Source organism: Fukomys damarensis, unplaced genomic scaffold, assembly GCF_012274545.1.
Source record: "Fukomys damarensis isolate Sample0158 unplaced genomic scaffold, DMR_v1.0_HiC HiC_scaffold_16, whole genome shotgun sequence".
NCBI lineage: Eukaryota > Metazoa > Chordata > Mammalia > Rodentia > Bathyergidae > Fukomys > Fukomys damarensis.
This window is the reverse complement of record NW_022900928.1, coordinates 46,285,265-46,301,446: the sequence shown is the minus strand read 5'-3', so window position 1 is coordinate 46,301,446 and position 16,182 is coordinate 46,285,265. Positions and strand designations below refer to the sequence as shown.

The window sequence follows — 16,182 nt, the reverse complement described above, 5'->3', positions numbered from 1 at the left end:
TACACACACACACACACACACACACACACACACATATATTTCATACTTTTACTTCTGGGAACATTCCAATTATTGTTTTATATGTTTTCTTCCAGCATTATCTGTGAGTAGTGACTATAATCTTGCCACAATATAAATTTTATTCTTATTTTCATATTTCCTTTCTTTCTCCCATAACAAAATTAACCACTACATTGAAAAACAACTTAGAGGCTAGAAGTGTAGCTTGCTGGTGGAGTGTGTGCTTAGCATACACAAGGCCCTTGTTTTGATCCCCAGCATTGAAAAGAACTATTTATAGTCATTGCACATATGTGAGGCAGTAGATCCTCATATTTAAGATCACTTTTTTTCATCATTGAGTTTATTGGTACATTTTAGGTATAGTACAGTTACATTCATCATTGGAATCTTGTACCTTTACATGACAGGTCTTGGTTCTCATTTTTTCCCCTTTCCCCTTCCCTCCTTTCACCCCCTCCTCCCCTCCCTATTTACAAATACTGTATTTCCATTTTCTCATATTTTTTCTTTTCCCTTAAATTTCCTTTCCCCTACCCTTCCCACTTCCCAAGATCACATTTTTTTAAGCCAAATCTGGTTTCAAATCCAGTTCTGCCATTTGCCAGCAAGATGTCTCAGGGTATACTTCTTAATATTTTTGATTCAGTTTTCTCATCTGTGTAATCTATAAAGTTGTTAATTGCCATTAAATAAGGTTAAATATTAATATACAAATAATTTTACATAATCTGACCCTTGCAAGAGTTTTATTTAATCAATTAAAAGCCTGTAAAGGCAATATAAAACTTAATTGTTCCTATTTAGATTCAAGCATGTGCCCTGCTGCATCTGCTGACAGTCTTGGAGTCAATGTTCTTCTTCAAATAAAATTATCTCAGAAGTCCATATACATATAGTGGCCAGGCCTGTAATCCCAACCCTTGAGAGGCTAAGGCTGAGGCATCACCATGAGTTCAAGGCCAGCCAGAATTACACAGCAAGGTCCTGTCTCAAAAAAAACAAATTAGTTAATTAATTAGTTAATTAATAGCTATGATTTGGTTGAAATCAAGGTAAAAATGGGTAAACTCTTCATAGTAGGATCCAGCATGGTAGATTTTGGGGGGCTGAGTTCTTGACAATGACAATCACAGTTATTTTAATATATATGAGTTTTGCTAATCTTGAATTAAGAATCTCAATGAATGTTGTCTTATTTTACAGGTACTTTCATTTCAGAAGGATATTTCATATTAAATTTCCATATCAATTGAACATGTTTTATGTACTATGTGCCAGTCACTACTAGTTTCTCTAAAGATTCAGTGGTAAATCTTTTTTATTCTCAGGAGTTCATAACATAGAAGAACAAATTATGGCAGATAAGTACAATAAATTATAGATATTTATAACTGATCACATTATAATAGGAGTAACTAAGATGAAGCCATTTCATGTAAACAGAAAAATTATGTATACGTGTTCATAACTTCTAGACCATCATAGTTGCTTGTTTTATACTTATCTATCTTGTTGCTTCTGTTTCTGTTGTTTTTCTTTCTCATATCCCTTATTCTAAATGTTTGGAGTTGTTTAGGGCTCAATCTTGTATCTCTTGTTTTTAAATTTTAAACCTATATTCACTTTCTAGGTGGGTTCACTAAATGTTAACTATAAGCTAATGACTTTTAAATTTTTAGTAACAGTCTTGATCTCTCCCCTAATTTTCAAATTGTATATTTAGTGCAAGTTGACATCTCTATTTGAGTGTCTAAAAAAAGCCTGTTGAATGTAACATATTCAAAATTGTGTGCCCTTTAGCTATACTCTCCAGTCCAAATGACAGCCAAGTTAGCCCCTCTTGCTGTCTTCCCATTTCAGTTAAGAGAAACTCAATTCCACTTGTTCATGCCAAAAGTTTTGTTGCTATCTGACCTTTTTTCACTCTATGGCTGTCCTTTCAAAATTTCTGTCATCTTTAACTTGAGAATGTATATAGTGTTCAACTACCTTTTTATCATAATTTTTCACTCCTAACTAGTATTTCTGTTGCTTGTAGTCTATTCTCAGTATAGAAGCAAAGAGGGAGGCTATTGAAAGATTTCAGATCATGTTGTCTCTCTACTTCAGTGGTTCTCAGCTGCGGATGATTTTGTTCCCTTGGGGACATCTGGCAATATCTGCAAACACTGTTGATGTTCAGGACCTGTGGGGTTGAACAGAGGTTGATACTGGCATCAAGTCAGTAGAGACTGGGGATGTTAATAAACATCCTGCAATGCATAGGACAGCTTATAAACAAAGATTTGTTTTATCCATAATGCCAGTAGTGCTCAAGTTAAAAACTTGTACTAAGTTCATTTGGACTGCTAGAACAAAATACCTTACATTGGGCAGCTTATAGTCACAGAAATATATTTCTCATATAGACTAAGTCCAAGATCAAGGCACCGGCAGGTTGTGAGTGCGGAGAGGGTCCATTCCTCATAGTGGTGCCTTTGTTCCATCTGCACATGATGGTGGGGGGGGGCAGCTCTCTGGGCCTCTTTTAGAAGACACTAATCCATTTATGATAACAGAGCCCTCATAAGCAAATAACTCATCTCCAAAGAACCAAACTTTTTAATACCATCACTACAACATTAGGGTTCAACATATAAATTTTGTAGAGATGCAAACATTCAGACCATTGCACCTCCTCTACTTGAAACTCAAGTGGGTTTACATTTCAGCCCTTCCAAAGGCCTTAAAAAGCCTTGATTTTGAACCAAGTCTTTATGCCAAGCTTATATGGCTGATAAGTGCAACAGCTATTCTGCCCACCATTTCTTTTCTAATAGCATTGAAATGAAATGAAAGATGAAATGAAAAAAAATTTTTTTAAAGATTTCAACCTTTTGTTTAAAATCCCTACTCATGTCCAGAAGGGGGCAAGCTTCACTACTAAATTACTACACAGTATTTTGTTCAGCCAGCCATAGGATCACTGTAGTTCTCAGTTACTGTGTAACTAGACATTTAGTTTACTCATGATAAGCCAGTTTCACAAGCCTGTGGCTTTTGCATTTCTCCAGAGTACATTTTTCTTAATTCGTTCAATTGATTAGATCAGTAAAAGTGATTTTTAAGGCATAATTTTTTTTTAGATGGAAGTGTGTGTGTGTGTGTGTGTGTGTGTGTGTGTGTGTGTGTGTGTTATTGGACCCAGGGCCTTTACACTAAGCTACATCCCCAGCCCTTTTTTTTTATTTTGAGACAGTCTCACTAAAATACTAAATTGCCGGGGCTGGGCTCAGACTTGTAATTCTCCTCCCTCAGGATGCTAGGATTACAAATACCACCACCACCTTCACAGGATGGGTTGTTTTTTTACCTCACAAGTACTATTTTTTAAATGTTGCTTTAAGTATAACTGTATTGAATTTCTTTGCACATTTCTTTCTAACTATAGCCCTGATGCAAAGGATACATTTATTTGGTCTGTACTCCATCTACCTGAAAGGAAGTTCCTACAGGCAGTACACACAGGGTCAACATAATGGCTAGGGAATCAGCTACATTAGGTTAGGAGCCAGCCATCACCAACTAAGCCATTGTGTCCTAGGGAGACTTGACATGGGTGCTGCATTAAACTTTTCTATATCAATGCACACCTGGAAAGCCTAAAGCTATATATCAAACAGCCTCTGTAGCCATGAGTGGTGGCCTGGGGCTTTCAGTACCCACTAGGCTAGAAATTCTGTTTTTTAATCAAACTATTGCATTTCTTAGATGGCTCGTGCATTATCATTTGTTTATAGATGTGCTAATTTTTGCACATTTCAGGTGGAATACATCTTCTGAAGGTTAATAGGCCTCCTTTATGCATTATTTTTATTTTATTTTATCTTTGCAGTGCTGAGTTTGGAATCCTGGGCCTGGATCCAGGGTAAGCAGTTTACTACTGAGATACATCCCTAGTCTCCTTATTCATTATTAATAGGACAATGTGTCCTTTGAAATCAGGAATTCATATGGGTTGAACATTGGTTCTCTTGTGAACTCCTCTTTTGATATTGCTAATTTTCAATGCAGCTAAAAAATTGTTTCTCACTTGCTTATTGTGACAGTGAATGAAACAACTTCTAGCGAGGGTGGGGCTTACAGATTTTCTTTATTGGATAAAATAGCTAAAGTGGTCAACGTTATTGAGACACAGGGTCAAATTTTTAATATGGATGCATTCTGAATAATAAGCAACTTAGTCTAGGTGCAGTGTATAAGGTTACTGAAAAGTAAGAGTGAAACTAGAAATAGTGATAAGGTAGAACAGATGTGAAGAGGTAACCTGAGAAACCTAGGGTGGCTAAAAAGAAAGTGGGGCATCACCATAAATGAAGTTCAGGTAGAAATCAGTAATGCAAAGCCTCAATAAGGAAAGTGGGAGTTATTTTGGAAGAATCACTATTAAAAACTCCCACTTTCCTTACTGTGGTTATCTGTCTTTGCTTTTGCACAAGCAGGGCCAAACTCCTGGCAAGCTGGAGGGAGAGGAGAAATGCTAATTGGGGAAAAAACAGGCCATAGTCTCTCTACCCACCACGAATTGCTTGTGTCCAGCAATTACCATCTGGAAAAGAGAAGGCAAGTCAACTTTAAAACTTTGAAGTTTTTATTTATACATAGATGTGGTACAAGTCTCCAAAAATTATCCCACAAGTCATGCCATCCAACGTTCATACCACTGTGTCCCTCCTGCACTGAATCTGGGATGGCCCCATGTCTCCCTTTAGCCAAAACAATGCCAAGATGGGATGGTGTTCCAGTTCCAGGCTTGAGTCTTTAGAAAATATATAAGCTTCCAGTTTTGTGATCTTGGGAGACCTTCATTTAGCAAGTCCAACTGTTCTATTGAAAAGGCCACATGGAAAGAGGACATACACAGGAAATGTCAGAGACTACATGCAGAGAGAAAGACACCCAGTTCCCTACCCAGTTTCAAAGCTAATCTTATTTTATCCATAGCCACACACAATTACCCCCAAATATCTTCAAGCAAATCTTAATCATCATATAATTTTGTTTATAATTAGAAAAACCCCATCAGTATACAGATATGATGGAGAGGGAGCAGTGGTGAGCTATGAAACTTGCGAAATATATTTATCCTTAAGTGTTTAGGACCACTAAGTGTTAGATATACACTCTTGCAAGAGAAAGGGCCACAGCAAAAATTTTTCATAACCTCAGAAAAATATAACGGATGTGATAGAAAAGAGGACTAAATAATACTATTCAAAAAATTCCATGGTCAGCAAGGCATGTGGCAAGAAATACCAGGAGGTGGGATGAACATATTTTTTTATTCATTAAGTGTATTGGTACATTTTATGTGTACGATATGATGGCAGGCATCACCACCTTTACATGGTATATCTTGCTTCTTATTTTTTCTTCCATTTCCCCGCCCTCCCTTCACCTTTGCGGCTCTCTGGGGGGACCCCGTCCCGCGGGGAATAGGAGGTGAAAGCCGCCTCTTATTCGTGGGTCATCAGAGGCCGATCCGATCTTGAATGTCTGTGGAGGAAATCTTTAAGAAGTTAGAGTACACGGCCCAAGTCTGGTTTCTGATCAAAGGCGCTTTATTGGCTCAGCAAAACGATTATATACTGTTATCCCAGGGGGAAGGTTCAGCAAGCTTATTGGACAGTTCAAACAAATCAATCACATGAGTCACTCAAGCATTTAACCATACAGCAATCAGTATTTTACCAAATGTGGGGAGGGGTAAGTGGGAAGGCATACATCAACAGTTAACCCTATGCAATCTTTAACTTAACAATCTCTAGGGGCAAGCAGGACAAGGAAATACCACCTGCTTCCTGCTCCAGATCCCGTGACCCTGTGGTTAGCACAAAGGGCCATTCTTTCTGTAAGATTTCCTGTTTGCCCAGGGGCTAGACCTGCCATAAGTCACGTATGTAGTCTAGTGGGATTTTTCCACCGAGGCAAAGGCTAAGGTTGAGGGCAGCCATCTTATGCAGGCCCAAGCAGTCTCTCACACACCTTCTCCCCACACCATGTACAAAGACTTTGTTTCCATTTTTTCCTTTTCTCATATTTATTCCTTTCCCTTCTTTCCTTTCCTCAATGCCTTCCAAGGGATGAGCATATTTTTAATGTTTGCATTTATTGGAATGAGGGGAAAGTGGAAAACCAGAATCTCTGGGGGAAGAAAAATAGATGACAGCATTTCTTCCAATAAATAGGAAAGCCTCAGTGTCACTGTGAGCAAGAGAAAGGGGAGGTAGTCATTAATGAAAGTAAAGGAGGTAAAACTGTCAAAGTATTAGGAGAAAGACCAGGATAAAAGCAGCTTGCTCAAACAAATGGAAATAGAAGCAAGATAGGAAAAAAAAAAAAGGAAACACCATTAAAAATAACTACAAGAAGGGACAATTGATAACAAAGTGTATGGGGGGAAAGGGATGAATAAACAAAGAAAATGTTCTGTAAGAATCTAGCATGAATCATATTGACACATAAAAAATCAAATACCTTTTATTTTTAAAAAATTCTCTGCCTTATGTAAATAAAATAGCTCTACAATTAAAATAATAGTAATATTGGGCCGGGGATTTAGCTCAGTGGCACCGTGTCTACCTTGCAGGCGCAAGGTCCTGAGTTCAATCCCCGGTACCCAAAACATAAAAAAATACAAATAATAATTGTAATATTGATGATTTTAGTGATTTACACAAAATAAAAGTAGAATAACAACCCATTCATCCTGAATTGCAAAGAAAAAAATAATACAAGAAAGTAATTTCTCTTGATCACCAAAATTTAAAAGTTAAAAAATTTAAACCAGTTTTGATGAAAAATTAAAAAAAAATTTTTCTAGCATTCTTAGGTCATGATTGCTGGAAAGAATTTAACTTTTCCTTAACAGTGTTGTATACAGGGACCACAAGGATGATGATTAAGAAATGAGCTTCTGTTTAGATCCTGGTTCAGATTGAAACTCTGCCACTGTGTGGGCTGTGTAACACTTGGGAAGTTACTTAACCTCTCTGAACTTCAGTAATTCATCATTGAAAGGGAAGTAAATCACATGACTTTTTTCAAATTTAAATAAGGAATATAAAATGACAATCTCATAAATGCTCAGTAAATGAGCTATTGTTTCCTGTAAAGGCAAATGTAGGACTAAATAGGAAAGAATTTGGAACTTGCTCAGTTATAAAAAATTTTTTTCTTGATATCTGTTTGCTAATTATTTGTTTCAAACAAAGAGAAAGGGTATCCATATTCTTGCATGTTTCCCAGAGCTGAGAGTCCACTAAATTAATCACTGAATCAAAGTCTGTTGTGAAGAATTAAATATGAGATGTGTCATCAAGAGAACTTGAAAATGACTTTTCTCTTTTACTTTCTTTAATTTTTAAGTGTTATAAAGTACTATATGCATCACTCCAGGGTTATGAAGATCTAATAAGCTCATGATTATGAGAATTCCTTATATGTTGTAAACTGCCATCAAGTGTTGCAAGTCGCAAAGACCAGGCAACACGTACTCCCTTGGCAGCTGAACTGAGGTGAACACATTGGGAGACTTAGATGCAGCCCAGTCTGAGTTCTGCCACACCCAATTTAGCAGGCTCTTTCGCCAGATGCCTGGATCACTTGTCCTCAGTAAGGTACAGAGGGATCTAAAAGGCTGCACAGAACAGTCATCTTTGAGTCGCAGATTCTTTTTCCTATTTGAATCATTTTTACCCTGCTGCGGTGTGTGGCCTCCATATCACAGTCAAGGGGAGCTCTACCTCCAACCTCCACCACCAGTTCCGTTTTCTTTAGACTCCAGTATTTGCTGCTCTCTGATTGCTTCTTTTTACTCTTTCATTTTTCTTCCTTTTTCATTCGTTCTTTCTAACACTTTTGTTTTATTATTTTTGCTTTTTCACATGGCTTCCTCTTTAAATTTTGCAATGATAATAAATGGCTTGACTTTCCTGGCCAAAAGAGACCAATGGAAGTGTTTTTTAGACTATCCCAACAAACCAGCCAGTAGATCCAACTCAATAAATGTGATGAAATTACTATGAATATGACTGAAATATCCAGATCTTGGCAAATCTATCATGTGCCAAGTGAGTTTGAGATTATTCCATTGAGAATATGGGAACACAGGACACTCTGAAGAGGGGAACAAATTTCCCTTGCAGAAAATGGATGTTCTATTGCCTGGGATTATAATTGATGGACCAAAGTTTAGGAGAGGGAAAGGCAGTGCCTCTTTTCTGAAGCTCTGACTAAGTGGGCATGGTCTCTAAAGATTGGAGAAGTCTTGAGCAGCCAACAAATAGGAATGAGCTGCACCACCAACAAGGACAACAGGTTAGGAGAAGCCAATGAAAAGCACAACTGCTTCCTCCTGGAAGATACAGGAATATCAGTAACAATAAGCCCAGGGGCAAAATTTCTAGAACAGCAGGGAGAGCCTGTGAGTCTCCAGAGCTCCTGTGTGAGTCCCACTCATCTCAAAGTACTAACACACAAGAAAACATCTCTAGAAAGACAAGATTTCTTGCTTTCTGTCTCTCTTAGATAGAAGCTTTCTTTCTCAATAAATTTTCCTACTTAAAAAAAGAAAGATTTCCTGCTTATTTGCTTCAACTGGAAACTGGAAGTGTAGTTTTTATACTTTGCCAAGGAGGTGTTTGTAATTCAGACTGGTCAAACTCCTTATTCCTGTTGCAGAATCCCCAGAAGTTTTCAACTAGAAGCTTTCATACTGTTCTTCAGAAGCCATATGAGTTAGAAGACATAGTATAAATTCATTTCAAATATTTTGAATACTTGAAACCAGATTACAAAATAAAAAGCAAACCCATGTACTAATAAGGAATTTTATTACATTGTAGATTCTATAAACTAGGATTATGACTTCAAGTCATAAATACCAAATAGCCAAAGCAAAAATAGAGACTTTTATTTGAAATACTCAGGATTTTGTTATAGACCAAAGCCTGGAATGCAGCCTGGTGTCAGGGAGGCACTGAAACCAGGTACCAAAAAGTTTCTCCCTTTCTCCTCCTTGGCTATTCCTTCATTCTTTTCTGTAAGCACTTGCAGGCTCAATTCCAAATGCTTAGGAGAGGGAATCCAACTCACTAACTTGTGGCAAGATTCAATTGTTGAACCTGTCCACTGTGGCCATAGCCACAAAATCTGGCAGTATAAATACTGCCACCAGGGTCCTATGCCTTGGGAAAGGGGATCCGTGTGTGCTGGCACTGGAGATATCTCTGACATGTCTCCTACAGGGTCCACAAATGAGGTGTTGACTTGCATCTCTTAGTTTAATTTGCTTTTGAGCAAACTTTGCCATATGATTTATACATTTGTACTTAAAGCAAACACAATGTATTATATTAGAGATTTGTCATCAGTCTAAGCCAGTGTTTTTTGAATTCTTTGGTATATGTGTCCTCTTATAAAACTGTATTACCAAGTATGTTTGAGCAACCCATGAATGCTATGCTCAATTAAACAGCAGACAATAGTCGGATGCTTCCACTAGGTTCCTGGTATTCTCATGAAATAATTGTCAATTTTAAGAAATATATGAATGGGCAACATGTTGTGATGCAATGATATTATAGACAGTTTTAGTATTTGTGAGTTTGTGATGCTGTCTCATTCTTAATAAGTGGGAAAAGCTCAATTTTAAAATGCAGTGTTTGAGTACATTCCAATTTATAAATGCAGATAAAATGTCAAGAATAAAAATATGCCTTAAAGTTTGAAATATACATACAAAAAAAATTAAACATAACGCTTGACAAAAAAGCCTCAGTACAGGAAAGCAATTCTGAGATTTAAGTCAGTTCAATTTCACAAGTAGCCACTGTCTTTACTGGTTGTGAAACCTTGGGCATACCACTTAACTTTCCTGTGCCCCGGTTTCTTCAGCTATGAATCAGCAACAGTACTGGCTTTGTAAGATTCCCATGAAGATTAAAGGGGACAGTGTTTGGCATATAACAAATACTCAATGAAAGTTAGTTTGGGTAATTATTGACTCTTGACTCCAGTGAATAGCATCATTAAAGTTAACCATCATTTTATCTCAGCTTCTGTGGGACAGGCTTAGAGCTGGAGCTCTCTCTATTATTGCTCATCACATCATCTAGTTTCCATTTTGTGGAATTTACCAATGTTTTGTATATTGATGTTCTCTTTATATTCTTAGTTCGTATATGAATTGCTCCTTTTTTTTGCTTATAGTCATTTCAGTGAGTCTCCAGGAAGGAGAGGGACATGTGCGCTCCATTCATATCCTGGAATTGAAGTCTTTCTGAAATTCTAAAAAACATTATGGCTATCCTGGAATGACATCAGTCATATACAGCTTAAGAAACTGTCTCCTCAGCTGACTTCAAACTAAATATTTACTATGACAAAACGTGAACTATGTTAGATATTGTTTGAATCAACTTTGAATAAAAAGACTTTTGATGTTTCTCTTTCATGCTTTTCTTTATGCTGAAGATAATTATGAGACTACCAGATACTCTGATACAAAACATACTATAGTTTCTAAATTAAGAAAAACTTAGATCATTTGGGATAATATCCAGAAGAATTCTTTAAAACAATTAACTCATAACTGCACAAAACAGTAACTGAATTATTTTTTCAATTATTGTTTGTTTGATGTCTATTTCAAAAAATCCATGTGTTCGCTTAATATTTATAAATAATGTTTTCTTTCACTGCTAAAATATTTGGAATAAAATGGATGATTAGAAATATGCAAAATTTGCAGCTATTTTTCTCTATGAATTGAAAATACCTTAATACTCTGCAATCAAAAATACAAAAAGCACAGAGCAGTACGGTGACTATACTTCACAATAACCTATTATGTATTTTATAACTAATAGAGGAGCATGAAGTCTCCAAATATAAAGTAATGATAAGAAAATGGAAATGCTAAGTAGCCTGATTTATGTGTTAAATTCATGTTTTGAAATATACTGTACCTTATAAATATGTACAATTATGTGTTAATAAAAATTTTTAAGTTTAAATCAAAGGAAATGTTAACTATTCTAATTTGATCATTACACATTGGATAATGTATTATATATTGAATAACTACATTGTATTCCATAAGGAGTACAATTAAAATTATAACAAAAAATTAAAATATAAATAAATGTCAGAAACTGAGGATGATACAATGCATCAACCACTATCTATGATTGCTATCAGTTGTGATTTTTATGTATGTAAAACCTTTATTGTTAACTGGTGAATTTATAAATAAATAGTGCCAATTTTTATTAAATGTGGTATACTGGCCATATAAATTTATATTCTGTTTCTTTCAAAGTCTCACTAAAACTAAAAAGAAAATCAAAAGATATAGGCCCAGGAAGAAAATGAGATTATTGTCACATGCAGGTGTTTCATACATGTTTGGAAGATGCAAAGTGATAAATGACTTGGCATAGTAGAGGGGATCATGACAGTCAACAACAGGGAAACTGACAGCAGCAAGCAGGTTCATCCCCATAGGAACTTTGTGAGAATCTGAACTTGGAGGTATCAGGAACCATGGAGGATGGGCACTAGGCATGGTATAAAAATAAGAAGATTGCTTAATGGTCTACAAGAAAGCAAAAGCTTGAAACCAGCTATAGCAGGATTCACAGATGGCTCAGATGAAAGGCAGCAAGAGAGTAGGGACCAAGTAAAAGTTTAAAGAAAACAAGAGCACCAAGACCTTTCATGTAAAGGTACATGATCCCAATGATGAATGTAACTGTATTGTATACCTAAAATGTACCAATAAACTCAATCAGAGAAAAAAGAAAAGAAGAAAGAATGCAAAAGCATCCAGCCCTTCAGCCACTTTCTCCTACAAGGGATATCCTGAGAATAATGAAAGTAAGAGAGAAATACACAAGGACACAGAAAAAGGGGAGAGAGATCACAGGAGATATGAGATAACAACTAAGACTTTAGAAAAGAGAAAGCTGATGGATGGGTGGTTTCAACCTAGCAGTGTGGAAACAGCTGAAACCTACGTGCCTGCAGAAGGGAGTAATGACCATCAGGAACTCAGTTTACTCTTCAGGATTCAGGGAAAATGAAGGAATTGGAGGGATGATGAGGATGGGCTAAAAGGAAAGTGACTAAAACTTACACAATATAAAACCTTTGGCCCAGCTCCATAAAGCTAGGCATTAGGAGGATTCTTTTTCAGAAAAATTAAATGAAGACATTGTGGATTGACTGATGACAGATATACACTAGGGCCAGAGTGAGTCAAGATACTAGAATAGGAATACATTATATTTTGCATAGTGAATAGTATGAACTCAGTCCATTTATATAGCTGGGTTCCTAGCAACATTTCAGGCACTCAGTATCTTGCTCTGAGTCAGGAGTTGGTGGAGGTGGGGGATTAAGCCCTCTAATGAGAGTGTTTGTTAATGTATAACAAACAAATAGTAATAATAAAATAGTCGTGGAAGAATGAGGGTATTTATTAATGTATAACAAAGAAATAGTAATAGTCAAATATTCAGGAACCCATTAAAGAAATCAAGGCAGAAGCCAAATGATAAATTAACTGAGCTTTAGTCGATAAGGGTTGAGGCTAGAAAAACAATATCTAGATGCACCTGTTTGTGGCTGAGGCTGCTGCTATAATACCTGTCACAATACACCTTTAATTAGAAATGAGAAACTTCTAATAAGTAACAAAATATTTGCATTTGTTTATTATTTTTAGAGATGACATCAAAATCATGCAGTTAATATGTGTGTCACTTTTCTCATTGCTGAGGCAAAATACCCAACACCCAAAGTTAAAGGAGGAAAAGTTTATTTCAGCTCACAGTGTGTAGAGGTTTCAGTCCATAGTCGGCTGGCTCTAGAACAAATAGCATGGCAGAGGGACTTGACAGAAGAGAAAGAGTCCATGATAAAGCAGGAAGGCAACAATGAATCAGCAAGTAGCAGCAGCAACAAGACTGCCTTTTTTCTGTCCCTTTATATTTCATCCAGACGATAAGCCTATTGATTGATGCCACCCAAACCCAGAGTGGGGCTTCCATTATCCTTCGTCTCAGTATCACACCCTTAATCCATATCCACACACTCTCAATACAGTCACCTGCGAAATGCCTCACACATGACCTCATGAGGCTTTCAGGAGACATTCAGAAACAAACCATAACAGTAGAAAGTCCAAGTCTCAAATTTGAATCTTTTGGCTTCATAACTCATTGCCATTACATAATCAGTCATTATGTGGAAGTGGCTCTTAACATTTTGGGGTTGTGTATAATATTTTGGTGACTTGACCAAAGTTATGGAACTTCTTCCTAGAAAAGTGAAAAGACAATTTCAATGATGATAGGCTTACTTTTCTCCAAAATATCTGAAGTCCATTTACAAAACTCAGGTTAGGCATATTACTCTATACAGAGTGTGTTTATTTGCTAGTTACTCCCTTCTTTGCTATCATCACTAAACCTTCCGACAGTGCTCTGGCCTAACTCCTTTGTCTGGTTAACGACATCCAATACTTTAAGAAGTATTTCAGTTTTTCTATTCATTAATACATAAAGGGATAAATAAATTCTAGAATTTTCAGATCCACCAAGGCCATGAATTATATGTATTTGATTTTAAAAACTGAAAAGAGTTTTGAAAGTGCCATTCATTGGCCAAAGTGAGGAATACATTAGCTTTTCAGTATTAGATTTAGTGGTAAATATAAGAAGTACCTTCTTCAAAAATTAAAAATAGGAATATGTAAAATGGGCTATCACAAATTCAAAATATGAGGAGGAATGGAGTGCAAGTGAAGAATTTTCTTCTTAGAATATCCTGTACTTTATTCGTTTTTGTTCTTACCTTTATGATATGTTAAATTGGTATCATTCTAAGATTGTTATAATCAGAAGGTGTTTCTTGTAAGGCTCATGGTAATTATGTAACAAAAAATCTATAGTAGACAAGCCAAAACAATAAGTAAAGAATCAAAACACACTACTAGAGTAGCATGGTCACTTGACCACAAGGAATAATGTAGGAGAGAGAAAAAGAAAGAAGCAATAACAAAACTAGACAACAAATTACATAACATCTGTAGTAAGACCCAACTTATCAGTAATTAAATTGAATGCAAATGGATTAAGTTTTTCAGTTAAAAGATGCTGAATAACTGAGTGGATTAAAACAAAAACTATATGTTACTTACAAGAAACTCACTTTACCTTTAAAGATACAGATAGGCTCAAAGTAGGGGGGTAAATTAGCTTATTCTATCAAAATGGAATCCAAAAGCAAGAGTAAACATATTTATATGAGATAAAATAGACTTCAAATAAAAAGCAGTAAAAGAGACACAGAAGGTAATTTTACAATGATAAAAAGGTGACCTCAACAAAAGGAAATAACAACTCCAAATATGTATATACCCAACATTGGAGAACCCAGCAGATAAAACAAATAGATCTATGGGGAGAGATATTCAATTAAATGATAATTGGGGATTTTAACAACTCACTTTTAGCAATGGGTACACTATCAAGATAAAAAATTAATGAATACATATCAGAGTTAAACTGTACCTGAGACTAAAAACACCTAACAGATATTTGCACAGCATTCCATCCAACAGCCATCAAATACACATTATTTTCCTCCCCAGATCACAGAACATTCTCCAGGATCAATCATATGCTAGGTTGCAAAACAAGTCTCAACAAATTTTAAAAAATTGAAATCATATCAAGTATCTCTTTTGACAACAATACAGTAAGGTTAGAAATAATAATAAAAACAACTAGAACCTATAAAAATTCACATAAATTAAACAATTTCCTTCTGAATAGATTAGTGAATAAAGAAGATATTATGAAGGAGCTTAAGGCCTTAAAAGAAATGAAAATGTTGATACAATATGCCAAAACCTATTGGGTGCAGCAAAAGCAGTCCTGAGAATTTAAAGCAAACAATGCCCACTTCAACAAAGGATGAAGATCTCAAACAATCTGTCACTTCATCTCAAAGAACAAACCAAATCCCCAATTCATAGAAGGAAAGTAAAGATTAAAGTAAAACAAATTAAATGCAGACAAGAGGTTATAAAAGATAAATAAATCCAAGAGCTGGTTCTTTGAAGAGATAAACAAAATAGAAACCCTTTGCCAGACTAAGAAAAAGAGAGAAAATGCTAGTAAATAAAATTAGTAATTAAAAGGGAAACAGTACAACTGACATCATAGAAATATAAAAGATGTTCTTCCGCCACCTGTTTGGGCCCACCCAGGGGGTCCGTGACCTCCCCGAATATGTGCCACCAGATCCAGCAAGGAAGGTAGCCACGCAGGCACCCTTGAAACATCCCCATGATCTGACACCCCCCTCCCCACAATTCATAAACCTCCTGATGGGGCCAGTCCTTGGATCCACTCTGCAGAGGCATAGGTGGTCATGAAGGGTATTTTTCTGAGCTCCCAACTTTGAACATCTTTAAAGAAAGGGGAGGGGAAACATGTAATAGAACTGAGTGGAGGTCAACCCTATGGGTTGGGAAACTCAAGTTAGGCCTTGTGGACTGAGGTCAGTCTGAGTCGCGGGGACCTGCCATTGGCTAGCTGAAATCAGGGGATTTTTCATGGCTGTACATGCACATGGCTGTACACATGGTATAATATGACAACAGAGACATAGTCTGAAAGAGGGCCTTCAAATTCCTTTTTTTTCTTTTCCTCATTCCACCCTGTGATTTCTTTCTTCTTCTGTCCTCTTCCTCCAACTCAGTTGCTTGCTCCACCATATTATCGCTTATCTCCCTTTTTATTCCTGGTCCTGGCTTAACTCAGACTTCTTCTTTTGTCATTTTTTCTTTATGTTGTTTTCTCCTGTCATTTTACCTCACTCATGGCTCCATAGCTGCAAGGGAAGGTGAGCCCCTGTTACCATTAAGGGGATATATTCTTGTCCTTATTCCTGCACTCTGTCTATCCCCTTTGAAGTTAATAGTTTCATAAACATAGTATGGTCATTCTACATCCTCTGACTTCACTTGAAACCTTCTCCAACTCTTTCACAGATCTACTCCTCTGGCCCTGACTCAGTCTAAGCCCCCATCCTAAATGGTAAAGA

At 36.4% G+C, this 16,182-nt stretch overlaps 1 protein-coding gene across 1 annotated transcript in view; it reads left to right on the top strand.

Moving 5' to 3' along the window:
* The window catches only part of Fam76b (family with sequence similarity 76 member B), a 36,195-nt gene extending 31,601 nt beyond the window's left edge, over positions 1-4,594 (top strand). Inside the window, exons 10-11 of the mRNA XM_010633646.3 lie at positions 3,899-3,931; positions 4,506-4,594. Coding sequence (XP_010631948.1) covers positions 3,899-3,904 — 6 coding nt within the window. The 3' untranslated portion in view covers positions 3,905-3,931; positions 4,506-4,594. The remainder of the gene's footprint in view (positions 1-3,898; positions 3,932-4,505) is intronic.
* The last annotated feature ends 11,588 nt before the right edge of the window (positions 4,595-16,182 follow it).